The sequence below is a fragment of the Gigantopelta aegis genome, chromosome 3, assembly GCF_016097555.1.
Source record: "Gigantopelta aegis isolate Gae_Host chromosome 3, Gae_host_genome, whole genome shotgun sequence".
Taxonomy (NCBI): Eukaryota; Metazoa; Mollusca; class Gastropoda; order Neomphalida; family Peltospiridae; genus Gigantopelta; species Gigantopelta aegis.
Window position 1 is genome coordinate 10,620,786 of NC_054701.1, and position 27,772 is coordinate 10,648,557.

The window sequence follows — 27,772 nt, forward strand, 5'->3', positions numbered from 1 at the left end:
TAGACTGATGTTTTGTCATTCTTGAAATCTAATAATGACATTTATGCTGCGTATCGTAAATGGATGTTTGTGTATTTGTGACCACGGAAATATCCGAACATTGCCGATAGGAAGTAAACACGATAAACATGGATGGAATACAGTTTCTTGATTTGCCATACGAAATCATAGAACTAGTTCTTAAAACTTCATCAGTTCAACTTAATGATTTAGTGAGCGTTTCATTGACATGTCGAAAATTGCATGACGTTTGCTTAAGCAATGACCTTTGGAAAGTAAAACTGAAGCAAAGGTTTGTTCCCAAATTTTATATGAAAGTATAGTCCCTATAAAAAGTGATGGAGTATGTTGTCTTGCTCACTGAACAGAGTTATCCAGCTTTTGCACGGTGCTAGAAAAATCTGTCTGACCCTAGGGCTAGATATATCTGTCTGACCCGAGGGCTAGACGATTTCTACATGCCGTGACGTCATAATTCATGCTTTACAATCACTAAGGCTGACTAGCCCAAGTACTCTGACCATAAGTGAGCAAGACATTTGGACATGGATACGCTCCCATTACAGTCAGAGACCAAGCTATGTAATTTTTTGGCAATCGCCGACCACCAAAAAGTAGTCAAAGATTTCTGCTCTAATACCACAACAATCCTATGTTTGACGTCAAATACATTTACATCGACCATTTTTGAGTTCCTTGATTAAGAAATTTTTTCAATATTAATCTATAATACACACACTACAGAAAGAAACCACTCTGGCAAATCAAAGGCCGTGGTATGTGCTATTCTGTCTGTGGAATGGTGCATAGGCCTATAAAAGATTACTTGCTACTAATGATAAAATGTAGCGGGTTTTCTCTCTAACACTATGATAAAATTACCAAATATTTGACATCCAGTAGCCGATGATTAATGAATTAATGAGAGCGTATTTATGTCCAAACGTCCGTCTAGCTCTCTTACAGTCAGAGTACTCAGGCTATAAGGCTGACCTACTTCGCGTTTATATACACTAGGCCTAAAGCAGGCAAATGATTTATTTTGAAATTTTGTTATAATTATTGATAATCAGTTTTTTTTTTTTTAAATTGTACCCTTAATAATAAATATGTTGATTCTTGATTAAACATTGAAAAAGGAATTGAACTTTAATTTGTTAAAAACACCAACAACATGACAATTTTCTAAGCATATTTAAGCAAAATACCAAGTGTGCTGAATCACTGGACGCGCCGATACACCGGACACGGCTGTAAATATATAGAGGCATTGTTTCCATTTTAGTCCACCTAAAATTACTAACACACAATTCAAGTACTAGTTTCAGTCTTTTCCTCCATCTGAATTGTTTTGTCAATACCTAAAATGTTAGGGAGCAGGTCAACTCGTCCCCAAAATGGCAAAACCAAATCGCCCCCTATTATTTCGCCCCTGTGGTTGGTGAGCTTGTCCCAAATTGTTTCGTCAACTCGCCCTAAAAAAGTTACCAACTCACCTCAGTGTTTGGACAACTGTTCATAATTGTGATGATTAAAGATGGATGTCTGCTACTTGGATGCGATGGAACTACAATATATTTTATGTCGGAACATATATCAGAGGTTCAGAGGAGTGAACTGTCATAGTAATGAAACCAGCAATGAACAGTTGAATTATTAAACTGCTTTTGTGTGCTCAGACCGGCACAAATACATTGTTGCTACTAATTATCAGTCAATCAACTCAAAGTGTTTGATGCATGTAAAATCCTTGTCCTGAACTGCAATATAACAAGACAGCAGCAGGGCTCTAGAAGTTTTACAAAATCCACTAGCCATGGGATCAGTGATTTTACAAAGTTACTAGCCACGATTAAAAATTCACTAGCCCTACTTTACTTAATACAATTTTACTAATAGTAATAATCGGATATGTTACTTAAAGAGATTAAAAACACCAAGATTGGAGGGCTGGGATGGGGGGGGGGGGGGGGGGGGCAGCATATTCATATTTACAAAATAGACTTAAATGCAGCATTTAACAAAAAGAAATTCACTAGCTGTCGGGCATGGCAATTGTAGTTATTTACTAGCCCAACATTGAATATCACTAGCCATGGGATTGGGGCTACCATAATCTAAAAGCCCTGCTGAATGAATGACATCTGTAATGTTCATGGATTGATGCTTTTTCTGTGAAAAAACTTTAATACCCAAGACAGCATTGTCTGTCGAGACAGTCTTCAGTCTCAGTTGTACACTAATTTAGAAAATAATTGAAAGCATAGCCTCACAAACAACTTTAAAGTAGGCTTGGATTGGGATGAGTTGACCAACTACTGTAACGAGTTGACCAAACACTGTCGCAAGTTGATAACGTTTGGGGACAAGTTGATTAAACATTTTGGGGTGAGTTGACCAACCAATGGGGCAAGTTGACCAACTGCTGGGATAGTTGGTTTTGGTGCAAGTTGACCAGCATTCAAATGTCAACAATAACATTTGTTTATAAATTATAATGATGTCCATGGTCTGTATACTAAGGATCCCAGCCAGTGCTCCACAGCTGGTATAGCATAGGCCATGGTATGTGCTTCCCTGTCTGGATAATTGCATATAGAATATCCCTAGTCATGAAGTAACAGTAGATTTCCTTTCATACTCCTTTTATACATGTATCCCAGTGGTAAAGCACTCATTTGATGCACAGTTGGTCAATGATTGATCCACAGCAGTGGGCTTGCCCATTTTAGCCAGTGCTCTACAACTGGTGTAATTAAGACCATGATATGTACTGTCCTGTCAATGAGATACTGCATGTACAAGATCCCTTGCTGCTAATCGAGAAGAGTTGCCAGTTGTGTGTTGGCAGCAGTTTCTTTTCTCATTATCTGTGTGGTCCTTAACCATATGTCTGATGCAGCCATGTTCATACAACTATAATTAAAATGTGTTGAGTAAGTCATTAAATAAAACATTAATTTTTTTCCTTTCTTTCATGCTCTAGACCAAGTATCAAAATAACCACATATTGAACACAAATAGTTATATTTTTTAAATGTGCTACTAATTTAAGGCATTGTATAACAAACATAATTCCTTTTAACTTGTTTGTAAATTTCAGATGGTCATCCCTGCTAGATATGTATGACAGGAAAACACCACGGCAATGGCTTGACGTTTATAAACAGCGCCACCTGTTTGGAAAAAGAACACTAAGTATGGTGCAGCAACTGTCGTCGCAGTTCTACAACATGCAGGAAATATCCAAGGATGGTTTCAGTTCATTTTCCTCCCTTCTTGATGAGCACCAGCATGCCAGTACATCGGTGGTTGATGAACTCATGCAAATTGTGCATGATGGAAAAATGTAAGAGATTGTCGCCTTTTGACAACACAGTGTTTTTGTCAGTGTTTGACAAATGTTTGAAAAAGTTGGCCCCTCAAAAAGCTTTGGCTTGTTCCATATGTAATATAGTAATACTGTTAATAATTGATCTTTCCACTAGCCCAGACCAAACATTTAATAGCTGGGAATGAGGGCTAGTGGATTTGTCGAACCTTGTTGGTATAAAATGTTTGTTTTGTACAGCAAAGTCATACTACATGTATTTACCTAGTTCTGCCAATGGGGTGGGACGTAGCCCAGTGGTACAGCGCTCCCTCGATGCACAGTCGGTCTAGGATCGATCCCCATCAGTGGGCCCATTGGGCTATATCTCGCTCCAGTCAGTGCTCCATGACTGGTATATCAAAGGCCATGGTATGTGCTATCCTGTCTATGGGATGGTGCATATAAAAGATCCCTTGCTGCTAATTGAAAAGAGTAGCCCATGAAGTGGCGACAGCAGGTTTCCTCGCTCAATACCCGTGTGGTCCTTGTAACCATATGTCCGACGTCATATAACCGTAAATAAAATGTGTTGAGTGCGTTGTTAAATAAAACATTTCCTATTCCTAGTTCTACCGAGTGCTACATTGTTAAACCAAGAACTACCAAGCATAAGGAATAGAACCAATGATGACATCCAAAACTACCATATATGTAAGAATCTAAAACAACTAATTGGCTTTGAACTCGCAGGGTAATAGAGAGGAATTTGATTTTTGGTCTCAAATACTCGTTCATTATAGTATCTATTTTCAATTAATCAATAAGGTCAAATGAAAAAGATACTATTGAACAAATTTACTTAACAAAGCATAATGTGTAGGTGTTAGAAAAAAAAGTAATACATAATACATCTGAATATAAATAATATACTATTTATATTCTAAAATGGACATTTTGCAAGAAATATAGAATATTATCATGCCAGTAACACAGTGAAATATAATACATTATTTGTCTTATATATCCGTTGGTGAGAACATCATTTGTTAGTTTCCATAACATATTTGTTTACACATGTGTCTGTTAACAATTTGAAGACATACGACTGGTTGCTCCTAGGTGATGACTAGGTCACCAATGCCATACATCCAATGAAAAAACAGCACATTCAAAATCGATTACACTGTTATTTATAATTAACCTGACAATGAATGAATGAATGAATGTTTAACGACACCCCAGCACGAAAAATACATCGGCTATTGGGTGTCAAACTATGGTAATGGAAACAAATAAGGTGATGATCAACATCAACAGAAACATTCAAGATATAAATAAAAACAGTGTAAAGAACTGTGCAAAATACAAATATCACAGATAGATACTGACTTTTACTCTAAACTTCAATGTGTGCTGTATTGGCCATTCTCAAAGAGAATGTTACACCCCTGCACCACGGTGAGGTTACAGCACGCGCAGGGGCCTGACAATCAAGTGCAATGGCTGTAAATAACTTTTAGTCGAAAAAGGTGTTAAAATTTACTTTAAACCTGGTTTTTGAGGATATATAAGAAATAGAATAATACATTTGTGTCCGTTGCAACTCATTGTTTATAAACGTATCAAACTCGCTTTTGCTCATCAAATACATTTTAAAACAACTTTTTAAGATAAATGGTATTTAACAGCCACTCGTGTAGTATTTTCAATTTAGCACATATTCAGGCACAAGACTTATACTCTCACCCTTGCGAGTCGTTGTCTCTATTAAGTCGCGCCATTTGGAATTTCCCCCTTTCTAAAGTAATACGCCACCTACCGTTTGTTTACATTCCAAATTTCACAGTAAGATGTGTAGACAGTCAAATAGCTAAGAAATTTTAAGTATATCCAATTATTTGCTTCATTTTACCTTTAATTTTTTTTTTCTATACAAGAACCAAAATAGGTCAAAAACACATGACGCGTATGCCAATTAAAACTTTTGTAATTTTCGTAATTTATAGCGATCATGCCCAAAATATATATCGAAGTGTCGTCTGCATGTGCATGTTTATTTTTATGTATTAGTGAGTGACATCAATAAAAATGTGAGTTCACACGTCAGTTGTTTTTCCATGCCAGCAAAATAAGGGTGCTAAAATTTGAAAATGTAAACTAAGATGTAGATCAATACAGTTTTACATTAAAAATATGGCTATTACCGTACTACAATACGTATGTTATTTTTAAAAAAAGAGAAGAAGTTTGTCCCACCTTATCTTGCAAGCAATATTTTAAACACCATGCAGCAATCTGCTGACTGCTAAATCAGTAAAAAAAAAAATTCATAAAAACGGTTCCTTTTTTATTGATTTCTTCAAGACATAAATTCAACCAAGCAAATTGCAGCTATATACTTTGTTCTTATGGTGTTTTGTGCTTCTATACTTAAAAGTAGTAAATAACATGACTCAATAGAGTTATGTTTTTTTGTTTAGTGAGCGGGGGTAGACTGATTTTAAGCACATTGCATCAAATATGTAGATTTTTCAGCATTGGTTCAAGTCACAATTAAAAAATTTCTTCGACTAATACTTTAATAATAAAATTACAAAGCAGTTTTAAAATATACTAATACAATTATAAAGTATCTCGAATCACCAGGGTCCCATGCTGATAGCTATTTTGTCTTTTTTTGGTTGTTGCTTACCACTCACACTTACGGATATTTCCTTTTTCCATTTTGGGGGTTGTTCTTTTACTTAAATCTAATTAATAGTATAAAATGTATATAACACGATTAGTCATGTGCAAGCCATAGTTCACTTCATTGTTTTGATTTTTTGTTGACACTTATAATTCACACACTTCTGGATCATTTGTTTTGCCCTGAGGTTTTTTCTTGATAGCTAATGTTTTTGGAACCTCTGTTACACCATGGATCCATCAGTTTTTAAAAGTTCCATGTCTTTGGGATTTTTGCTGTGACAAAACCTTTTGTCACTTGATCTATACTCTTCAAAAAAAGTAGTGCATGCTGAAAAAAAAGTTGCATTGCACCAAAATTAAGGCAACTTCATTTGTTTTTTTATACGATGCTATTCGGAAATTATTCGGCAATACCTATATTTATTTATTAACAATACCGGAACGTTATACAACTGCATTTATTACTGATTCTTGATCAAATTTGAAAATTTCACCCAACGTAAACGCCTTACAGAAATCTATAATAGGCCTATTACAAAAACGTACGAATATTTGTGTTTTGTATTAAGCAAGTTATCCACTTTTTTAACTCGATAAGATCTGTTGGTATAATATAAATTAGCCTACGGAATTCGACGAGAAGTTGCGATTGAAATAATCACTGGCTGACTTCGAGTCAACTACGCGAGTAACGCACCTGTACGTTCGCAATCATCTGATCAAGTGCCCATATCTGAGGTCAAAAATTTTCAAGGCAGTTACGGTACTTTGTATTGATCACAGATCTGGCGGAGTTCAATTTGTTAGTGACGACAACAACTGTGTTATGCGCGTGGATACCCCAAAGTCGGTCTCGAACAGATTACGAAATGCATACGCAAAATTCAACAACTTGAGTCTGAATCTGGTAGACAACAGGATACTAGTATACGCAATACACAGTACTTGAAAAATATTAGCATGCACCGTGTGCACCCAGTTTTAAAAGTTACATGCACATGCAAAAATCAGCATGCACCGGTGCATGTACTAACACTGCATTTCGAGCCCTGCATTCTAGTAAAGAACATTCAGGTCTGTTTATCAAAACAACGAAACACATTCCATAGTTTGCACATGCATGGGTATCATTCTCGATTTTGACAATTTCCAAGAAGGTCGATTAATCACTGTGGAACATTATTTCTGTCAATCTTTTTCATTCTGTTGATCATACAGTTGTTATTGTTTTGTTTTTAGTCATTTTTATTGTTTGAATTTGCGATTTACTGATAAAAAAACCTTCAACTTTCAAATTTCACTTCTGACCCCAATCGTCCTTCAAGATCTTTGATGTTCATAAAACCTACTATAATACTGAACTACTGGTTGTAATGTTTGCCCAGTTAATTCACTATTATCATATAACCATTTCCCACAGCTAATATACATGTACCGTACAATTTTGGCAATTGTAAATTCTTATTAGAGTTCCCCTACTTTTTTTTTAAGAGTATATTTCACTCTTGATTTCTGTTTCCAGGCAACATGTGACACCACTGTACTTTGGAGCTTCTGGACTACTTTATAGTTGTGGTTAGCTCTGGCACTTGCTAAATTCACCAATTGCGAATTTCAAAAATAATTGCCAAATTTTATTTTAATTGTTTGGCGAAATAATTGCAAGTAATAAGTAATATTTTATGCCAAAATAACTGGGTTACTGCAATGTTTGAAGTTTAATAGATAATTAGGCCAAATTTTCTGCTTAGCCAGAGATTGCACTGATAGTTGCTCTGATCATTAATAGCTTGACGTGTTATAGACATCCATTTTGTTGACAGTTTGATGATGTTGTTTAGGAATTTGCAATTATTGTTTGTCCATTTCATAAGTACAACTTCCTTCTCTCCTGTTAGTTAAATCACATATTACTTCTTTAATCACATACTTTCTGGTTGCTTAGATTTTAGTATTTATGTTTATTTGATGTTTCAGATATGAGAATCTAACAAGAAAATATTACGCTGAGAAGGTTTTGCGGAATATCCAACAGCTGCATTTAACAAAGAAGTGGCAGGAACTTCTCAGTCGCCCACCAGCTGAACAAAGACTGGAAACAGGTTAATTCTAGTGTACTGATGTAGACAGATTAGTTATTTATAGTCAGACCTGGATTATATCCATAAATGTGAGAGTACAAAAAGTATCCTCTCATGACCAGTGATAGAAATAAGCAGAATGTTTCACTAGTCCACCGGACAAATACATCTAGAAATCTACTTGTCTGTCAATGATTTTATTTGTCCAAATAAATAGTTTGTTTTATTCAAGTACAACGACAATGTTTTCATTGCTCAAAAGGAAACTTAATTTTCACTTGTCCAATGGACAATCAGCAAGGTACATTTTGTTTGAGCAGATTTTTGCTTGTCAGAACAAACGGACAAGTTCTTATTTCGGACACTGATAACAGATAATACTGATCTAGTTCAGTTTATATTCAAAGATGAGCTTTACAGAATAATCAAGAGTGGTCTGTAAAGTTCCACTTTGAGTGAAATTGGTAAAGGCCTAGCTGCTACATTCATAGCTAATATATAATTTAAATAAATAACACTTCTGAGAATGTTGCCATCTTTTAGAGACTAACCATGCCGATTTACAAAACTAGCTAAACAATTAGTACTGTTACCAAAACATATTGTGCCAAATTTATGAAGTCTGTTTAAGCAATGTAGATGTGTGTAGTTACACACTGACACAAACAGGCTTTATAAATTCGACCCATTATGATTATCCGTAACGTTAATGGTGTGATTGCAAAACCTCTATTACTTGAGTTAGCCTGAATTACATTACAGCATAATTCAGGTCTCATTTTTATTTAGCAAAATAGTTTTACATCCATTTTACTACTTTAGTTTTTATTAAGTTAGTTTATTTTACAGGTGCTGTGTTAATCAGTCAATGGTGTCAGCCGACCGTTAATATCGCAGAAAATGTCATCAGTGATCGTCTTAACAACATTGCTCAACAAGTTCGTTACAGCCTGCAGTGTCGGTGCCAAGACCACCCAGCTTGTAGGCCAGTAGAGTTACCTGATCGTAAGTAGAGTTACCTGGTCGTAAGTAGAGTTACCTGGTCGTAAGTAAAGTTACCTGATCGTAAGTAAAGTTACCTGATCGTAAATAGAGTTACCTGATCGTGAATAGAGTTACCTGATCATAAGTAGAGTTACCTGATCGTAAGTAAAGTTTCCTGATTGTAATTAGAGTTACCTGGTCGTAAGTTGAGTTACCTGGTCATAAGTAGTTACCTGATAGTGAGTAGAGTTACCTGATCATGAGTAGAATTACCTGATCATAAGTAGAGTTACCTGATCATAAGTAAAGTTACCTGATCATAAGTAGAGTTACCTGATAGTAAGTAAAGTTACCTGATCATAAGTAGAGTTACCTGATCGTAAGTAGAGTTACCTGGTCATAAGTAAAGTTACCTGATCATAAGTAGAGTTACCTGGTCGTATATGATAAGTAGAGTTACCTGATCATAAATAGAGTTACCTGATCATAAGTAGAGTTACCTGATCGTAAGTAGAGTTACCTTGTCGTAAGTACATTTGTGTAGAGTTAACTGATCGTAAGTAGAGTTAACTGATCGTAAGTAGAGTTACCTGGTCATAAGTAGAGTTTCCTTATCATAAGTAGAGTTTCCTTATCATAAGTAGAGTTACTTGATCATAAATAAAGTTATCTGATACAAGTAGTTATTGATAAGTAGTTACCTGATCATAACCAGATATGACATGTAAAGCTAAGTTTTCTAAAATAATTACCTGAACATAAGTAAAGTGACCTGATCATAAGTAAGTAGCTAACTGATCATAAGTAAGTAGTTAACTGATCATAAATAGTCACCTGATCATAAGAAAAGTTATCTTTTTCTAAGTAGAGCGACTTGATCATAAGTAGATCGAGTTATCCGATCCTAAGTCAAATTACCTTTTCCTAAGTAGGGTTATACAATTCTAAGTATAGTTATATTTTCTAAGTAGAGTTACCTGATCATTAGTAGTTACATTTTTCCTAAGTAGAGTTACCTTATCATAAGTAGAAGTCACGTTGCTAATACTTTTTTCCAATTTTGGTATCAAAGTGACAAAAAAGCTGATTTTAGATATCCAAGAATACTTCTAGTGGAACCAGCAATTAAAAACGTTTAACAGAGTATCATGCATTAGCCTGGCTAAATTGCTAGTGACCTTCTGGTTTGATTTCCATGCTTATATCCAGTTAAGGTTCAAGCACGTTGTCCTTGGATGTCTGGTTAGCTGTTAATGGTTAGTGAGAAAGAAATTGGCATTGTGGCCTTATACCAAAGTACTTAGTCATTAAAACTCAATTAGGATGTGAGCTGTTACTGGGATAGGTCTCTGAACCCAGTACATACCATCTACTGATAACTTAACCACTATGTCACAAGGGCCAGTTACGTTTATCTATCTTTCCTATACGGCATAAGGATAGTAGGTACTGGGTTCGCAGCCCGGTACTGGTTCCCAACCAGAGTGAGTATTAAGACCACTACACCAAGTTTTCTCTCACAAACCACCAACCCACTGTCCTGGACAGATAGTTAAGGTGTGTGTACCCAGGACAGCGTGCTTGAACCTCAGTTAGATATAAGCACAGAAATAAGTTGAAATGAATGAATTTGAATATAAACCCTGTCTGTGCAGAAGCAGAATTCTTTCTGATTGTCTTGAAATGTGTTTCATTTTTTGTTTTTTTAAGAAATGAGTACTTCACTTTGGAGTCCAGAACAGAGCAGACTAGTGTTGGAATCGGTGAACTGTGTTCTCTTTGAAGACCAGGGTTTCCGGGGCAATGATTTAATGTACTATAGTCCTGAAAATTCATTCATTAACAAGGTGAGGAAGATGTTACAGTGTATAGTCACAGACAAATATCCTAAAACTGTTCCTGTTCTTGTCCTTGGAGACAAGTTTATCAAAGACCGTGGTATGTGCTGTCCTAATTGTGGACAAGTGCATATAAAAGATCCCTTGCTAATAATGGGAAAATGTAGCAGATTTCCTCAACAACTATATACAGTGAAACCTCACAAAACCGGACCCTCAGTAAACCGGAATTCCCTCAAAACCGGACATTTGTCATGGTCCCTTTTTAAATATCTGTACAGAAGAGAACCTCTCTAAACCGGATACCTCTTAAAACTGGACTTTTTACTTGGTCCTGAGGGTGTCTGGTTTAGAGGAGTTACACTGCATCAGAATTATCAAATGTTTGAGATCCAACAGCTGATGATTAATAAATCGGTGTGCTCTAGTGATGTCTTTAAGAAAGACAAACAAACTTAACATGGTTCTGTGTTGAAAAGCTTACGAGAACCTCCTAGTTTTCAAGAGCACTTAAAGACTTTTTGGTCCATATCATTTTCATCTCAATATTTTGAAAAATGTGTTGGGCAGGAGGTTCGTCATTAAGCACTTTAAATAATTTACAGTAGTTGTTTAATATTTGAATCTTATTGTTACACATAAACAACAGGTCAAACTTTTGACGGTCTACTCTTGTTTACCTAAGAGGCCATTACTGATACAATTTTCAAGCAAGCCCAGATTTGTTTCACTCGAATAAAAAGAAAAAAAGAAAGACATTTTATTTACGGTTATATGGCGTCAGACATAGGGTTAAGGACCACGCAGATATAGAGAGAGGAAACCTGCTGTCACCACTTCATGGGCTACTCTTCTCGATTAGCAGCAAGGGATCTTTTATATGCACCATCCCACAGACAGGGTACTACATACCACGGCCTTTGATATACCAGTCATGGTGCACTGGCTGGAGCGAGAAATAGCCCAATGGGCCCACTGACGGGGATCGATCCCAGACCGATCGCACATCAAGCGAGCACTTTACCGCTGGGCTACGTCCCGCCCCCTACTCGGATAAAGCCACTAAGAACTTGATTACAAATTAAAGCAATTCTGAGACATCAGTGTTTTACCTCATGGGATGACCCATATGTTACACACAAAATACAGGGAAACCCCTCTAAACTGGACACCCTCGGGACCAAGTCAAATGTCCGGTTATAAGAGGTATCCGGTTTTAGAGAGGTTAAGTTCTATATCGATTTTTAAAAAAGGACTGTTAAAAATGTCCGTTTTGGGGGGAATTCCGGTTTTAAGAGGGTCCGGTTTTGAGAGGTTTTACTGTAGCTGTAATTTAAAATGTGCTGGTGTTACAAATAAAGTTTACATGTGACAGCAGTAAATCTAAATTATAAATTACTGAGCTGATTTTCGTTTCCTTTTGTTTTACATTGTTTGAAGTGACATTGTACTACACTGATTTCAATGACAGGTGTTGGAGACAAGGAAAGGTATTCCCATCACGTTGTGTATTCTATACAGCTGTGTTGCTAGGCGACTGGGTGTTCTCTGCGAACCTGTGAATTTTCCAACCCACTTCCTACTTCGCTGGATGGAAAACCCAATGTATGTACAAAAAAACTAAAAAATATAGCTGCAAGTAGCCATGTCTACTACCTAATTATTTAATAGCACTAATTAAGATGTAATTAAAAATGAAAACAAAATGTGACAAAGCACCGTCTATAGCACGTTTGACTTAACCTATAAACAGGTATGGGTTAACTTAGAACCCTAATAGTAATGCATACCTCGGTAATTAGTTCCCATGTGTACACCAATCAACTGTATAAATTGACAGTTATTTTACACATCTGAGACACTTGTTATACATCATAAACACTTGTGTTATACGTTATATGAACACTTGTGTTATACGTTATGAACACTTGTGTTATACGTCATGAACACTTGTGTTATATGTTATGAACACTTGTGTTATACATTATGAACTCAGGAGTAAATAACAATCAGCATTTACAAAAAACATTTGACGGTGTTTTATTGTTGTATGCTTTAAATTGTATGTCCTGAAATTACTTCAGATATATATTAAATTGTATGTCCTGAAATTACTTCAGATATATATGAAATTTTTATGTTTGTATTTTTAACCTGATATTATTAAGATGTATACTAGGGTGCTTTCATTTGGAGTTCTGCATTCTATGTTGTTATGCTGAATACCAAACACTCCAGGGCTTACACTTGCCGTAGGTGAGGGGCTTTTCCGATGGCAGATTTTTGCCTCTGGACAAAACATATTTCCATTGGTTAAACTTTGGTTAAATTTACTAGTTTAAAGTTGCCATAGTCAGGCTCAAAATGGCTGTATGTGAGCATGTTACAATTGGCATAGTCAGCTCAAAATGGCTGTATGTGAGCAAGTCACAATTGGCATAGTCAGGCTCAAAATGGCTGTGTGTGAGCATGTTACAATTGGCATAGTCGGGCTCAAAATGGCTGTGTGTGAGCATGTTACAATTGCCATAGTCAGGCTCAAAATGGCTGTGTGTGAGCATGTTACAATTGCCATAGTCGGCTCAAATGGCTGTATGTGAGCATGTTACAATTGCCATAGTCAGCTCAAAATGGCTGTATGTGAGCATGTTACAATTGCCATAGTCAGGCTCAAAATGGCTGTATGTCAGCATGTTACAATTGCCATAGTCAGGCTCAAAATGGCTGTATGTGAGCATGTCACAATTGCCATAGTCAGGCTCAAAATGGCTGTATGTGAGGATGTCACAATTGCCATCGCCAGGCTCAAAATGGATGTATGTGAGCATGTCACAATTGCCATAGTCAGGCTCAAAATGGCTGTATGTGAGCATGTTACAATTGCCATAGTCAGGCTCAAATAGCTGTATGTGAGCATGTTACAATTGCCATAGTCAGGCTCAAAATGGCTGTATGTGAGCATGTCACAATTGCCATCGCCAGGCTCAAAATGGCTGTATGTGAGCATGTCACAATTGCCATAGTCAGGCTCAAAATGGCTGTATGTTAGCATGTTACAATTGCCATAGTCAGCTCAAAATGGCTGTATGTCAGCATGTTACAATTGCCATAGTCAGGCTCAAAATGGCTGTATGTCAGCATGTTACAATTGGCATATTCTTAACTTCAAGCCCTGCACTCAAAATATGGAAATCATTAAAACATAATAATTTTAAGGTATGTTCTAACGTACAAATTAACTAATGCTGTATTCAGTTAATATGTATTTAATATTAGCACCACTATTTACATTTCTATTATGTGGCTATTTTGTCTGTGGCTGAATATTACAGGGCATCACCCAACCAGCAATATACCTACATCGATGTGTTTCGAAAAGGCATTTTCATGAAGCAGGAGGAATGCTGCGCGGTCTTGGATATCCCTGCCTCCATGGGTTCTAACAACGACATTTACCACAGTGTGGCACCACAACAGGTGAAAACAGCTTTACTCTGTGTAGTAGAGACCTAAACCATCTGAATTGCCCTATGTTTAAGCCAGCAACCTTTAAAAGTGCATACGGTTGCATTATGGCTCCTTCACACTAACTGTATTTTTAGTCCCCTACTGGTCCAACCGCAGGGGACTAAGTTTCATCTGTCCTTCTGTCTGTCTGTCTGTCTGTCTGTCTGTATGTCTGTTGCAGGTATGTTTTTTCAAACAGGCTCAAGATATAGAACTGAAATGTGGTGTATACATGTAGCTCTATCATGCATTGTTACAGATCAAGTTTGACTTTCATGGTGATTAACTAAGTTATGGTCTTTGAAGTTAAAAAATACAAAACTTTGTTGGGACCGCTAGTACTCAGTGCTCTGAGTATGCTTCAAAGTCTACGCATTATACTGTAAAACATTACAACCAAATAATTTAATTTATTAGTAGATGTTTTTTGTTGTTAAAAATAAGGGTTCATTCAATTGAGGTGAACACTCTGTAGCAATTCATCTGTCTTTGATGTTAAAAATAAGGGTTCATTCAGTTGAGGTGAACACTCTGTAGCAATTCTTCTGTCTTTGATGTTAAAAATAAGGGTTCATTCAATTGAGGTGAACACTCTGTAGCAATTCATCTGTCTTTGATGTTAAAAATAAGGGTTCATTCAGTTGAGGTGAACACTCTGTAGCAATTCATCTGTCTTTGATGTTAAAAATAAGGGTTCATTCAGTTGAGGTGAACACACTGTAGCAATTCATCTGTCTTTGATGTTAAAAATAAGGGTTCATTCAGTTGAGGTGAACACACTGTAGCAATTCATCTGTCTTTGATGTTAAAAATAAGGGTTCATTCAATTGAGGTGAACACTGTAGCAATTCATCTGTCTTTGATGTTAAAAATAAGGGTTCATTCAGTTGAGGTGAACACTCTGTAGCAATTCTTCTGTCTTTGATGTTAAAAATAAGGGTTCATTCAGTTGAGGTGAACACTCTGTAGCAATTCATCTGTCTTTGATGGCCCTATCCAGTAAACAAACCAGATTTTGTTAATACTGATTTTAAAACTTTTTTTTATACATCAGGAATCTAGTCGAACTGAACCCAACTCTGTTTTCAAGGTTTATAAGAATATTATAATTTTGATATTCCAGTGTTATTTATGCAAATATTATGTGGTGTTAGTTAATTTCTAGTCATTTATTACAAATAGTAAAATACTGGCATAGTCATGAGAGGCCATGTCCCCCCCCCTCCCAATCACACCTCTCCCCCCCCCCCCACCCCCACCCCTAGCCACCACCTTTTATTCTTGATTGTTGCCATCTTTTATATTTGTCTGTCACCACATAACACAAGTCATTGATAAAGTCAGTGCCCTCTCCTCCACCAAAAAAGGCATGTGAGAATTCCATGGCTATATGCATGTGATCAAAGAGTACAGTATCATACAGGCTAAGTTGGAAACAACTACCATTCCAACACCAATTTAAGTTTGGGCCATGACTGTGATTCATGGCTCATTATATTTTTAGTGGGGGGTGTTTGTGTATTTAAGGAAGTGACTTTTTTCTAGGTATTTGAGAAAATGGGTCATAAACTCAGACATCAAAATAAGCATTTTGTCTTGTAACCCATTTACAGGTTACCACAAAATATAGCCTGGTAACCTATACTATAAACAAAAAACCCACGATCGAGCGATGACGAGAGGAGGGGGGAAACCACTAGCCCGCAGGGGCTAGTGGTTTTGCGTTTCTCACTAGCCCGAACTTAAAAACCACTAGCCACGGGCGTCGGGCTAGCGGATTTGTCGAACTCTGCCTATAGGTTACCACAACTACATGTATATGAAAGTTAGAATTGAATTCCTGTTACTACTACTTTCAGTGCCCTTACATGTGTGCCAGATGATTATTGTAGTATACATGTATTTATGATTCATTCTTTATCTTGTCACTGTTCTTAAATTAAATGTTCTTGCAAACAACTCGGCACAGATCTAGTTGACGCTGCTAAAACACGGATGTTCTAAAATTGTATCGATGTGTGCGAACATTGATACGAGAAACAATATCCGGAAGTAAATTTATCTAGTGGGCGCTGCTTAAACGCGGAAAGCTGAAATTGCTTGCAGAAGTCTGGAATGCATTGCCTGGTATACGTTCAGAAACGAAACTACCGTTACATGAGAATTTTTGTCGAGAACAAAACACCATTCTTGGCTTTTCTTACATGTGGTAACCTCCCGGTAACCTGAATGACCGTTCTCAACTTACTTCGATGCCTGTAAACTGGTTGGGATTTGCTGACATCAGTCAGATGCCCAGTTAAATTATAATCTTGACTACGATTCATGGCTCATTATGACTGTATTATACTAACGTAAGAAAAAGGGAAAGGTAATATTTTTCTATAAAAATGTTTGTATGAGTGAGGAATTGACTTGTGGGTTTTTTTCCTAGGTATTTGAGAGAATGGCACGTAACTTGGTTGGGATTGGCCGACATCAGAGTCAGATGGGAGACACTTTGATGTGTTTGAGGAACGCGCTGGAATTACTTCTCACAATCTCACCAGACGACCTTGAGATGAGGCTACTGGAAGTGCGCATCTATCTCCACTTGAATATAAACCTTCCACAAGTAAGTGACAAACTTGTCTGTTCTTCTAATACCCTGGTTTTAAGCTCAGTCTTAAATATTACAATTTAGTGAAGTTGGTCAAACAATTTGCAGCGAAATTCAAATTTCAGATTGCTAAATAAACTAGCTATAACAAAATGAAGGTTCTTTTAAAATGTTATTTATTTGATTTTGTAATTAGAGTTTTAGTGAATTAATAATGAAACAAATTAATCAAATTCAACTTTAATTTGCATTTGGTGATTTAGTTTACGTGGAAACAAAGAAGCCATTTTTGTAATTATCTCCATTTCTTGCAGCATGCATATTCTAAATAAATGAAACTGTTTTATGTTACACCTGTTTATTTTAGTGCATGTAAAAAAGGTAATTAATAAATGTTGCTTGTTTTTAAATAAAGCAAGTTTAATCATAAATGATATTTTTTTAAATAATATATTTTACATAACTATTTCATGTTAATGTAAAATTAATTAAAATTTTAATTTATCTTTTGTTTACTGAAATTGGGAAAGATAGGTTTTGGCAGGTGAGATATTCAAGTTTACAGAGTTGTGATTAATGATCTTTGTTACAGGTTCTGGACAGTCTTCAGAGAATCGCCGATCTCGACGCAAGTCGAATGGGAGTCGTCGCGTATTTACAACAGGAAGCCGAGATGCAGATGCAGGAAAACAATTCCAGTAAAAATAATAAAAAGGTATAAAAAATATTTTAAAAAATAAAAATAAAAACTTTCCAATTTCTCCCACGATTTCAATCTGTTTCGACCCTTTCTGTCAGTTTCCTCCAACTTTATCTTCTGAGCTGTCCACACCATCACCTACCTGTCTCAACTTCCTCCACCTCCATGAGTGCAGTCTCTATGTACTTCCCTGCACCCATATGGCATTCTCGTTCTCTGCCACTAAGAAAACTGGTCTGACCCACGGCACTAACGAATGACTGCCAGTAGTAGGGGAGTATAGTAGGTGGTGCCTCTTAACAATGCCAGAAGTAACTACTGAACACTCTCTGAAGTGGAAAGGAAAAGGAAAGGGGGCAGTGAGATAAAAAATAAATAATAATAATTAAAAGGTTATTTGGTTTAGTTATTTAAGAAGACAATTCAGCAAAAATAATAATAAAAATTGTATTTTATTTGGTTGGACAAAAACACTGACAGTCCTGTTTATAATGCTGTAGGTGGGCTCAAAGTTGCTATAGGTGAGTATTTTACCTACAGCAAAAAAATGTCCAGACATCTTAAGGAGACCTGTAAAAGTAGACTGTTATCGAACTTGCTATCTAAAGTTGACGACAGATTTTCTTCGAACACATTCAGGTGTATTAGTAATGTTCAAACAAAACATATTCAATAGCAGTTTTGCATTGGAATTTTTCCTGCATTCTTAAAACGGAAATGTCATGTACCCAGTGTATAGTTATTCAGAGTATGACAAATATTTTGAAAAGTCACTGTATTTGGTAGTTGGTTATATATTTAGGGCCTACTATTTATGTCGCCAGGAACGGTGATGCCAATTGCTCAAATACAGGGCATTATCCCGTGTCAGACCGATGTCAAAAGAATATAACGGCAACATCTAATCCGTTGTTAAATGATGAACAAAAAAGGTATTATTTTGTATCGGCAGCTGTGACATATTATCCAAACTGCTACACGTAATAGGCCAAGCCGAGTCATTGCATATGCGGTTACCATTAAAGTAAATTGTTTTCCTAATTGCCGATAACCACATGTCAGCGAAGTGTTAAATTAGAAAACAATAGGTAAATAAAACAAATACTGAAATTCAAAGCATGGCTGGGGTTTACTTGATTGAGATTAACCTGTCGTCGCGATTGGTGATTTCCAAGTTCTTAGCCTAAAACATATGTGCGAGATTAACTACCACGTGACCAATCAAAACACGCATGTCATTAGACTTATTTCCTGTGCCAGAAACTTCAAAGGGAAAAGTAAACAATTCATGCTGTAACTGTGACGATGTAGAGATAGCATGTTACTGCAGTTTGCAGACCTAGCTCAAGTAGATTATTATTATATACTGATAGCGTTGTTATTATTCGATGACAAATGTCACAATCAAATATATTAAACAAAATTTCAGCCGAGAGAAAAAGAAGAAAAGAAAAAACCCATGATCGAGCGATAACGAGAGATGGGGGGGGGAAACCACTAGCCCGGCGGGCTAGTGGTTCTACATTTCTCACTAGCCCGAACTTAAAAACCACTAGCCACGGGCGTCGGGCTAGCGGATTTGTCGAACTCTGAGTTATTGTAAGGAGATTCAAAGTCACGTCATTCAAATTCAGAATTAGCTATATTATTACAATGCTTCGCCACATTAAAATAAAAACTGGTCTACTAGCCTTGACCCTGTCAAGCAGACAATGCTGTTTACAGGTCGGTATTTTTTTTAATTTTTCATAATTCTGGACAAAATATTAATTTTAAGTTTCAAAAGATGAACAAAATAAAAAGTATCTTTTGTCAAATACTGTATATCATATCAAAAAATTACTGTTGGATATGTTTTATTTACTGTGTACGAAGCTAAAACAAGGGTGCGAAAAGTGACTGTCGTCGACCTTAACAGAAGATATATCTTGTATATAAACATAGTTTAAGTGCATATTACCACAGAAAATAAGGTAATAACGAAAACAATTCATAAATACACATTGTTCAGTTTTTATTAAGTTGGTGAATATATCTTTGAGCTGATTTTTCAGATGATCTTCCATTAAATATAGCTTTCAGTTGATTTTTAATATGATCTTATTATTTTATTTTATATGTTAATCTAATCTTTATATAAGATCATTTTTCACATGTTAATACTGAATTAATTTGTAGAAGAAGCTGAAATTGAGGGAAGACAATAAAGATGTAAAGTTTTCAGTGGGAATGGTCATGAAGCACAAACGGTAAGATTTCTCTTCTTCCAAAACCGTTTAGTCCAAAACATCTACTATTGTATCTCAGTATATCCAGGGCTTCTAGAACTTTATAAAAATCCACTATCCATGGGATCAGTGATTTAAATAATTTACTAGCCATGATTATAAATTCACTAGCCCTACTTTAATAAATACAATCAGATGCAGGTATGTCACTCAAAGAGGAAGATAGAGCTTAACAGCCTTTTGATTTGGGTAGGTGGATGAGGCAGGAAAGTCAATTTACAAAACAGACACAAATGCAGTATTTTACAACTTTTTTTCACTAGCCGTCGGGTATGATGATAGTAGTCATTTACTAGCCCAACACTGGATATCACTAGCCATAATCTAAAAGCCCTGGTATATCTTACATGTTAACACAATTGCTTTTAATTTTTCACCAATAATAACATAAGCATTACGAATTAAGATGGAATCTTTACCCAATGAAAAATGATCTGGTATTGACTGTGTGTTGCAGATATCTCTACATGTGCGTGATATACGGGTGGGACAACACGTGCCAGGCCAGTGATGAGTGGATTTTACAGATGGGTGTCAACAATCTGCCTTACAAACAGCACCAGCCATTTTATAACGTTCTCGTTGAAGATGGAAGTAACAGATATGCAGCACAAGGTAATTTGTCACCAATTAAACTGATATTGTATCAAATCAAAATTCAGTTAAAAATTATTATGGGGATTTGTTTTGAAATTCTGTGCTACCCCCAAAAAATTCTTGACTTGGTTGTTTTTTTTTTTTAAATGCATGGGAATCCCCTCACCACTTTTTAATATTTTTTATATACCATTCAGAATATTCTGGATTTTTGTTTAATGTGATTGTTATCTTTTCAAATTAATAAAGGTTGCTAAATAAATGTTATTTTATTTTTGTTCCACCTGGATGTCTAACATGTAAGATATTACATGAATTTAGTTGTATTACCTGTAATAAATATACAAAACTGCTGGATGTTACATGGAATTGCATATTATACTAAAAGGCAAAAGTTAATGTGACATGGATTGTTTGGAGTAATACATTTGTGAATGGATTTATGGATGTAAACCAGAGAAAATGTGCATGAAACAGCTCAAAGAAATGCAACCAAGCAGTTGTTGCAGTGATTGCATGCTTTGTGCAAGAAACATGGAATATTCGGGAGAAATCCTGTCCAGTGTTCACCATAAAAGGCCAGACATTCAGTCGCAAATCATTGCCACTCTGTGCAGCCTTCAGAAGTCCAGAAGTCAGAAAAATACCATTAGTAAACTGTTTGATCGATGCAATTTCATCGTGCCACGCCTCAGTGAAAATGACAGATGGCAAATCATAGGGATGCTTGAATCTGAGATGTCGCAGCGTGATGTTGCACGTCAATTCAACGTCCACAGAAAAACCATATGGCACTTACAGCAACGATATCAACAAAACAACTAGGTCAGGGACCGACCCCATAGCGGCCGACCACCCATGACAACCCCTCACCAAGACACATGGATCCTACCCACACAGCTGCGAAACAGGAACTTTCTCCAGCGTTTAGTGGCCTCAGTGAGACGACGGTGCCAGGCCTGTATCAGTGCTCAAGGTGGACACACTCGCTACTGTGTGAACTTCGCTCTGGACCCCCTCTAGTGATGTGACTCATTTGCATATGACAGATGTGCCCTTTTCATGGACTATTGCTCGTTTCCATACCTTCGGACATTTCTCTTTCCATATTATAATGTTTCATACATGGCAGTAAAAACATATCAATTATCTTTGTCTTTTGTGTGTCACAATAACTTTTGCCTTTTAGTATAATTCCATTATACAATACAATATATACAATATTCCCATTGAATTGTTTTAGCACTGCACTCTCATTAAGTTACGTACATACCAGGATCCAAATTTGCAAAACATTGTAATTTTAAATTTATGTTTGGCTGTCATACGTTTTTGGTACATGTATTTATTCCATGCAGTAAATTTTGTCAGTATGGAAGATGGGTCACAATAAAGACATATGAAAGTGATTTATGTACGTGTGAATTTTGAACTATATTATTTGTACCATTTGTAATTACAGAGGTAAAGTTAAGTTTTCATGTAAATTTACATTTATAAATATAGTGAGCTAGAAATATACATAAATAATTTCTTTTGTTTCTACCTTGATTCATATTCCATAATTTTCTGCATGAAATATTCAAAATAAATATCAAGCATTAGTAAACATATGGGTACTAACCTTAACTGTAAAGTTACAATGTTTTGTTAATTTGGCCTCAGAAATTTTTAATTTGACTACTGAAACTAAGGAAGCATGTAGTATTTGAAACCACTACAGGAGTTATTGTCTGTATATATCAAGAGATGTATTGTGTGACTGAATGTCGGTATCTTAGCATTAACTGTCAATAACAGTCCTGATACCGGTATTGTTGATAAGGTTCCTGGTAGAAGTTCATATTTCACTACGTATGTGTTCACTTAGTTTTCCCCATCAGTGTACTAAGCTGAAGTTTATGATAAAAACGTTATTCCCATTCGTTTAGGTGACAAAAACAAAACAAATCCATAGTTTAAGAAGAATACTTTTTTCTTTCCATCAGTATAATATACATGTACGGTATAACATGTAGTCTTACTAACACTGGGGTTTTGTTTTTCTATTTTTAGAAAACATGTTGTATTTAGATGATCCCAAAGTGATCAGCCACCCGGAGGTAGGACGGTACTTTGAGCAATACTGTTCGACTCATTACATTCCTAATGAAGAAAAACGGACGGAATATCCTGATGACGTGGCCGAGACGGAGAGACTGGTCACAGAGTACTATGGCTCCAGTGTCAGATAACAGATTATTGTGCTCAACGCTGTTAACAGTTGTATTTCAAAGAAAGGAATGTTTAACAACACCCCAGCACATGGTTTAATCAGCAGATTTGTAATATTCTAATCCAACAGCATTTGTGCAATATCAAAAATAATGTAGAGATTTTATGTTATCGATATTAAGATGGCAGTAATTCCTCCATCATGTGGGAAAAAAAAATTCACAAGATCTGGTACAACGTTTTCAGGCCCTAATCTAGAATTGAAAAAGTAGGTGAAGTGACCTCTCCTTTTCCAGAAAAATGGGGAGAAGTTTGATGAAAATACAGGCTTGCAAGCGGGCCCTTATTTTCCTAATTTTCCTTATTTTTTTACAGCAGCCCTAATATTCCTTATTAAAGCTTCAAAATCCTAAAAAGCCCAAATGTTTTGGTGAAAATCCTAAATTTAGAATTTTTTTGATAAATGCAACATAAAATAAGTGTTGGAATTAATTAAATCTAGCCTTAGTATACTTTCAGATAATGAATATGTTGAATTAATGTATTTCTCAGAAGACATCTTGGTGGTTATAAGCATCATATTCAGCATGGATTTGCACCATATCAGATTATTTTAATCTGGTTGTATTGATATGCTGAATATCGCTGTTGATGACCATTGGCATGATCTTCTGAGTTGGTAATTAGCTTTTGTATTTATGTTCTCCCTGGAGGTGAGTACAGAATGTTTTTCTTTTATATTGATTATTGAATTTCAGTCCTTATTTTTGTCAAAAAATTCCAAAAAATTCCTAAAAATAGCCCTTATTTTTAAAGAATTTTGCCCTAAAAAAAGCCCTTATTTTTCACAAAATCTTGCTTGAAAGCCTGAAAATAGGCAAAGTGAACATCTGTCAGTAGATTTCATAATCTTTCTTCATGTTTCGCATTCATTTGGAAAGATTCCGATTTATACACTTGTTTTGAATCCTAATATTTTGTTGTCAGATATTGGAAATAAAATTTAATCAAAAGAGTTTAATATTTGAGAACCAAACATTGCTTCACTGGTCAACTACAGATGGTGTGCAGTACGTTGATGTAGTCTCATATCAAAGTAAAATAAGGTGTTAAGTAAACTGACACTAAACAAGTCGGTGATCTTCACATCTGTTGTGGGATTTTGTTCTTGATATTGGATTACGTTCAAAATATTTTGGTGACTTTGACTTCTCACTACTGTTAATAAGTTTGTGACCGAGTACTTTTGGTGAAAAAAAAAGCATCAGTTTGGAAGCTAAATTAGGGCCTGCTTTTTAGACAACATATGTAACTAAAATATCCATCAGTTAAAAGCAGGAAGAAACTAACAAAACATTAGATTTTGTCTTGTAAAACGGTATATCTGGTAGCAGTTTCACAGACAAGTATTTGTTATTTATTCTGTAGCACCACTGTCAGATAGCAGCTCACAGATGAAGATGAAAACAAGAAAATGTTCAGGAAAATAGATAACTCAAATAGCTGCATGTGAAATATTTAACAAATCTGATTAGTTGGTTATTGTGTGGGGGGTTTTGTGATTGAATACAATTATGCATTTATAAATTGACATTTTGTAAGTTACACAATGTATGAAAGACCTGTACATTATTTTTGAATGCCAGTGTTGCATGGAATGTATTGATCACTCCAATGTGTTACAAGAAGAAAATGGGTACATAGTTTGTGTTAAACTAGTGGGAAGTTTTCCGTTAACCCAGCTGAACTTTCATCCTGAAGGTCCTTTGTTCATACCACAACATGAGCATAATTATTTATATAATTAGAAAATACTCATACTCGTTACTCAGCAGTACCGTTTGTCTTGAACAAGTGAATTGATGTTGTCCTTCCCTCAACAAAGGCTCGGGAAGAAATACATCAATTCACTCATGCAAGATAAATGGTATTGCCGAGTAGTGAGTTGTATATTTTATTTATTACCCATTATCAATCAGTATCATTTTATGGAAGATTTTCAAATGATACTCTTATTGAAAAGAAGTTTGTAAGTTGAGAACAAGAGACAGCATTGCATCATAGCTGTGACATATGTATTGCTGATGACATGTTAGTTGGTAACATGCCACCATGAAAACTATTCTTTCACTTAATACAGTTGTTTGTTGTTGCCCAACAGTGGTGATGTCAAAGCCTATAGTGAAACACTGGTTATGACATCAAAACGTATCTGGGGAAGATCAATTTTCTTTCCTCACATCTCTCTGCCCCTACAGGTAATAAATATAATTACAAACTTCCCGCCATTATACGATTTACTCTTTTCTGATTGGACGACGTCATTTAAAAACTAAATGTTATTCTTTGATAAACCTCAAAAGATTACGTCATTACGTAAAATATAGAAAGAACGTTAGAAACTGATTTATGTGTATTTTAACTAAATAAGTTGTTTTATTTTTTAATTCTAAAAATTGTTTGACATTTTTGTGAATTTATTAATGTGTAACAGTTACAAATTGTGTAAATCACTTCACAATTTTATACAATTTGTGACTGTTATACATCAATGAATTCAAAAAAACCTAAAACTTTTTTTTAAATATTTTGATGATTGCATGATTGTATTGATCAGCATAAATTAATGTGTTATAAGGAAATGGGTAAATAGCTACTAGAATTAGCTTAGTGGGAAGTTCCCCCGTCAACACAGTTGGACTTTAGTCCTGGAGGTCCCTTGTTAAAACCATGTCACGTTCAGCTGTTATTTGTGTCATAAATATTTGAGCTTTTAACAATGTACATGAACAGAAATAACACAATCTCCATCAAGGTCTGGTGTATGTTGTTATATATACATGTATTTGGTTTGTTGTGTCTGTGGTTCAAGCACACTCTCCTGGACACTTTCTGTCTTGGAAGACATTAACAGTTAACAGTTAATGGGGTTTCTGAGAATTGAAATTCATGTAACTCAGTTATGCAAAATAAGATTCGCTAATGAAATAATTGTTCTTGCAATGTTCAGAGGCTGGGATAATTGTAGACAAGTTGGTGTAGTGACCTTCAACTCTAATCTACTCCGAGGAACCATGCAGTTGCTTGGATATGAATGTAGCACCTTCCAGACTTACAAACACTTGTATGTTTCTTTATTTTGAAAACAAAAAACATAGTTGGGCATTTATGATGCCAAAGGCTGATATAAATGCTGTTAAAGTTTCACACAACAAATAGTCTTCTACACCTAAATATCAAGTCTTGAGAATGTAGAGATCTAAGACTACAGGGAAGACGATGTCAGTTAACAAAATGTCATTTCTGAAAATGACATTGACCTTCTATTTACATTTCTGAAAATGACATTGACCTTCAATTTACATTTCTGAAAATGACATTGACCTATTTACATTTGAAATGTTTTGCTCATAACAATTTTTTTTAAATATAGATAATAAAAATAATATTACACTTGCATGCAGGTTGTACTGATTTTATGAACTCGTATCACGATTCATGTATTATTCTCGCTCTTGCTCAGGCAATACAAGAATCCTGACACTTGTCTTTTTTAAACATGTTGAATAAAAGCTTGAACTATTCTTATGGGGAATTCCCCATGTTATTGTTGGAGAGTTTATAGCAGGTTTGAACAGTTATTTTAAATTTATTTTGTAGAACCAAATTAGAGGTTTCCTGGGATTTATGTGACATTCTGTATATTTATTACATGTCGGGAGGCAATTTTGTTATTATACACCCACCAACAAAATTAAGTTGTATTTAAGCAATGTTTGTACAGAGAGACACCCCCCCCCCCCCCCCCCCCCCCCATGACCAGAGAGCTGATCTTGACAACAGGAATATACTTCAAATACATCTAAAGCTATCTTCAAATATGAAAATTTCCTATCGAGGGGGGGGGGGCCTTCAAAGGCTCAAGACTGGACCCCCCCTGCTAAAATTCCTGGATCCGCCCCTGCAATGGGATGGATGAACAGTTTGTTTTGGACAAACCACCATCCCAACTTGCTCCTACATGTGTCTTTTATGGTCCTGTATGCAAGATATGGTCCGGACAAGAAAAAGTTAACAGACAGACGTACAACGCCATACCATAATACGACCCATCATAGATTGGCGTATAAAAATCAGTTGAGGGTTGGAAGTTAGGTTCATGTTTGGCTGAAACTTGTAGAATGTGAACAGAGTAATAGATGTATTGGTGGCTAGATAGTCTGTTTTTAATTTTTGGCTTAATTACAAGTTTCATTCTACACTATGATGTGCTCAAACCATACATGTGTATGGCAGCTATTCTCAAAAGTGTTAATGTACACATTTTACTGTGTGTTATATTTTGTACCGTTTGTGTTTGTAAATACATGTAAATGCATCCATGGTTGTGCATTTAAAATTTGATTATTTATATTTTTAATGTAACAATATAATAACACTTGTTATAATTCACCTGTTCTTACAATTGAATAAAATAAAGATGGAAATAAAAGTTTAGCTTTTGTCTTGTATTGTCCCATTTGATTCATGATAGGGATGTACCATCTAACAAGGTACCAGCCTCCATTTTAAGTAATGTTTTGTCAATAATTCCAATTTGGAAATAACAAAAATGTTAAATTTTTATGTTCAGTTTGTGAAAATATTGGTCAGGATATAAATAATATGGCAATACCCATATAAAAATTCTCATCTGCCCACAGAGTGAAAAGTTTTTAAAATTTTTGTTTTTTATTGTACATGCAATACTTTATCTCAGACTAGTAGAAACAGATTAACAAAAGCAATATCAATATAGTTTATTAGGATAAACTAATCAAATTCAAATTCATGAACAGATGATATTCTTCACTATGGGTGTGCATTGCTATTTTATTTAAATATGATCACATTTTTTACATTTTTATTATAACCAAAGCATTTTCCAATTTTTTTTTACGTCTAGCCAAACTGGAATTAT

The 27,772-nt window shown here is 35.5% G+C and overlaps 1 protein-coding gene across 1 annotated transcript; it reads left to right on the top strand.

Moving 5' to 3' along the window:
- On the top strand, positions 1–27,304 carry LOC121367509 (F-box only protein 21-like). The gene is made up of 12 exons (XM_041491728.1): positions 1–292; positions 3,104–3,349; positions 7,982–8,106; positions 8,935–9,090; positions 10,780–10,916; positions 12,379–12,512; positions 14,240–14,384; positions 16,849–17,028; positions 17,606–17,728; positions 19,892–19,962; positions 20,459–20,616; positions 22,654–27,304. Exons 1-12 carry the CDS (start codon positions 129–131, stop codon positions 22,830–22,832), a joined length of 1,818 nt encoding a protein of 605 aa, XP_041347662.1. The 5' UTR covers positions 1–128; the 3' UTR covers positions 22,833–27,304.
- The last annotated feature ends 468 nt before the right edge of the window (positions 27,305–27,772 follow it).

Coding starts and splice junctions, on each gene's coding strand:
- LOC121367509 (XM_041491728.1), top strand. CDS start 129: ATGGATGGAATACAGTTTCTTGATTTGCCATACGAAATCATAGAACTA. Junction 9,091..10,779: donor GCCAGTAGAGTTACCTGATC/GTAAGTAGAGTT, acceptor TGTTTTTTTAAG/AAATGAGTACTTCACTTTGG. Junction 12,513..14,239: donor CGCTGGATGGAAAACCCAAT/GTATGTACAAAA, acceptor TGAATATTACAG/GGCATCACCCAACCAGCAAT.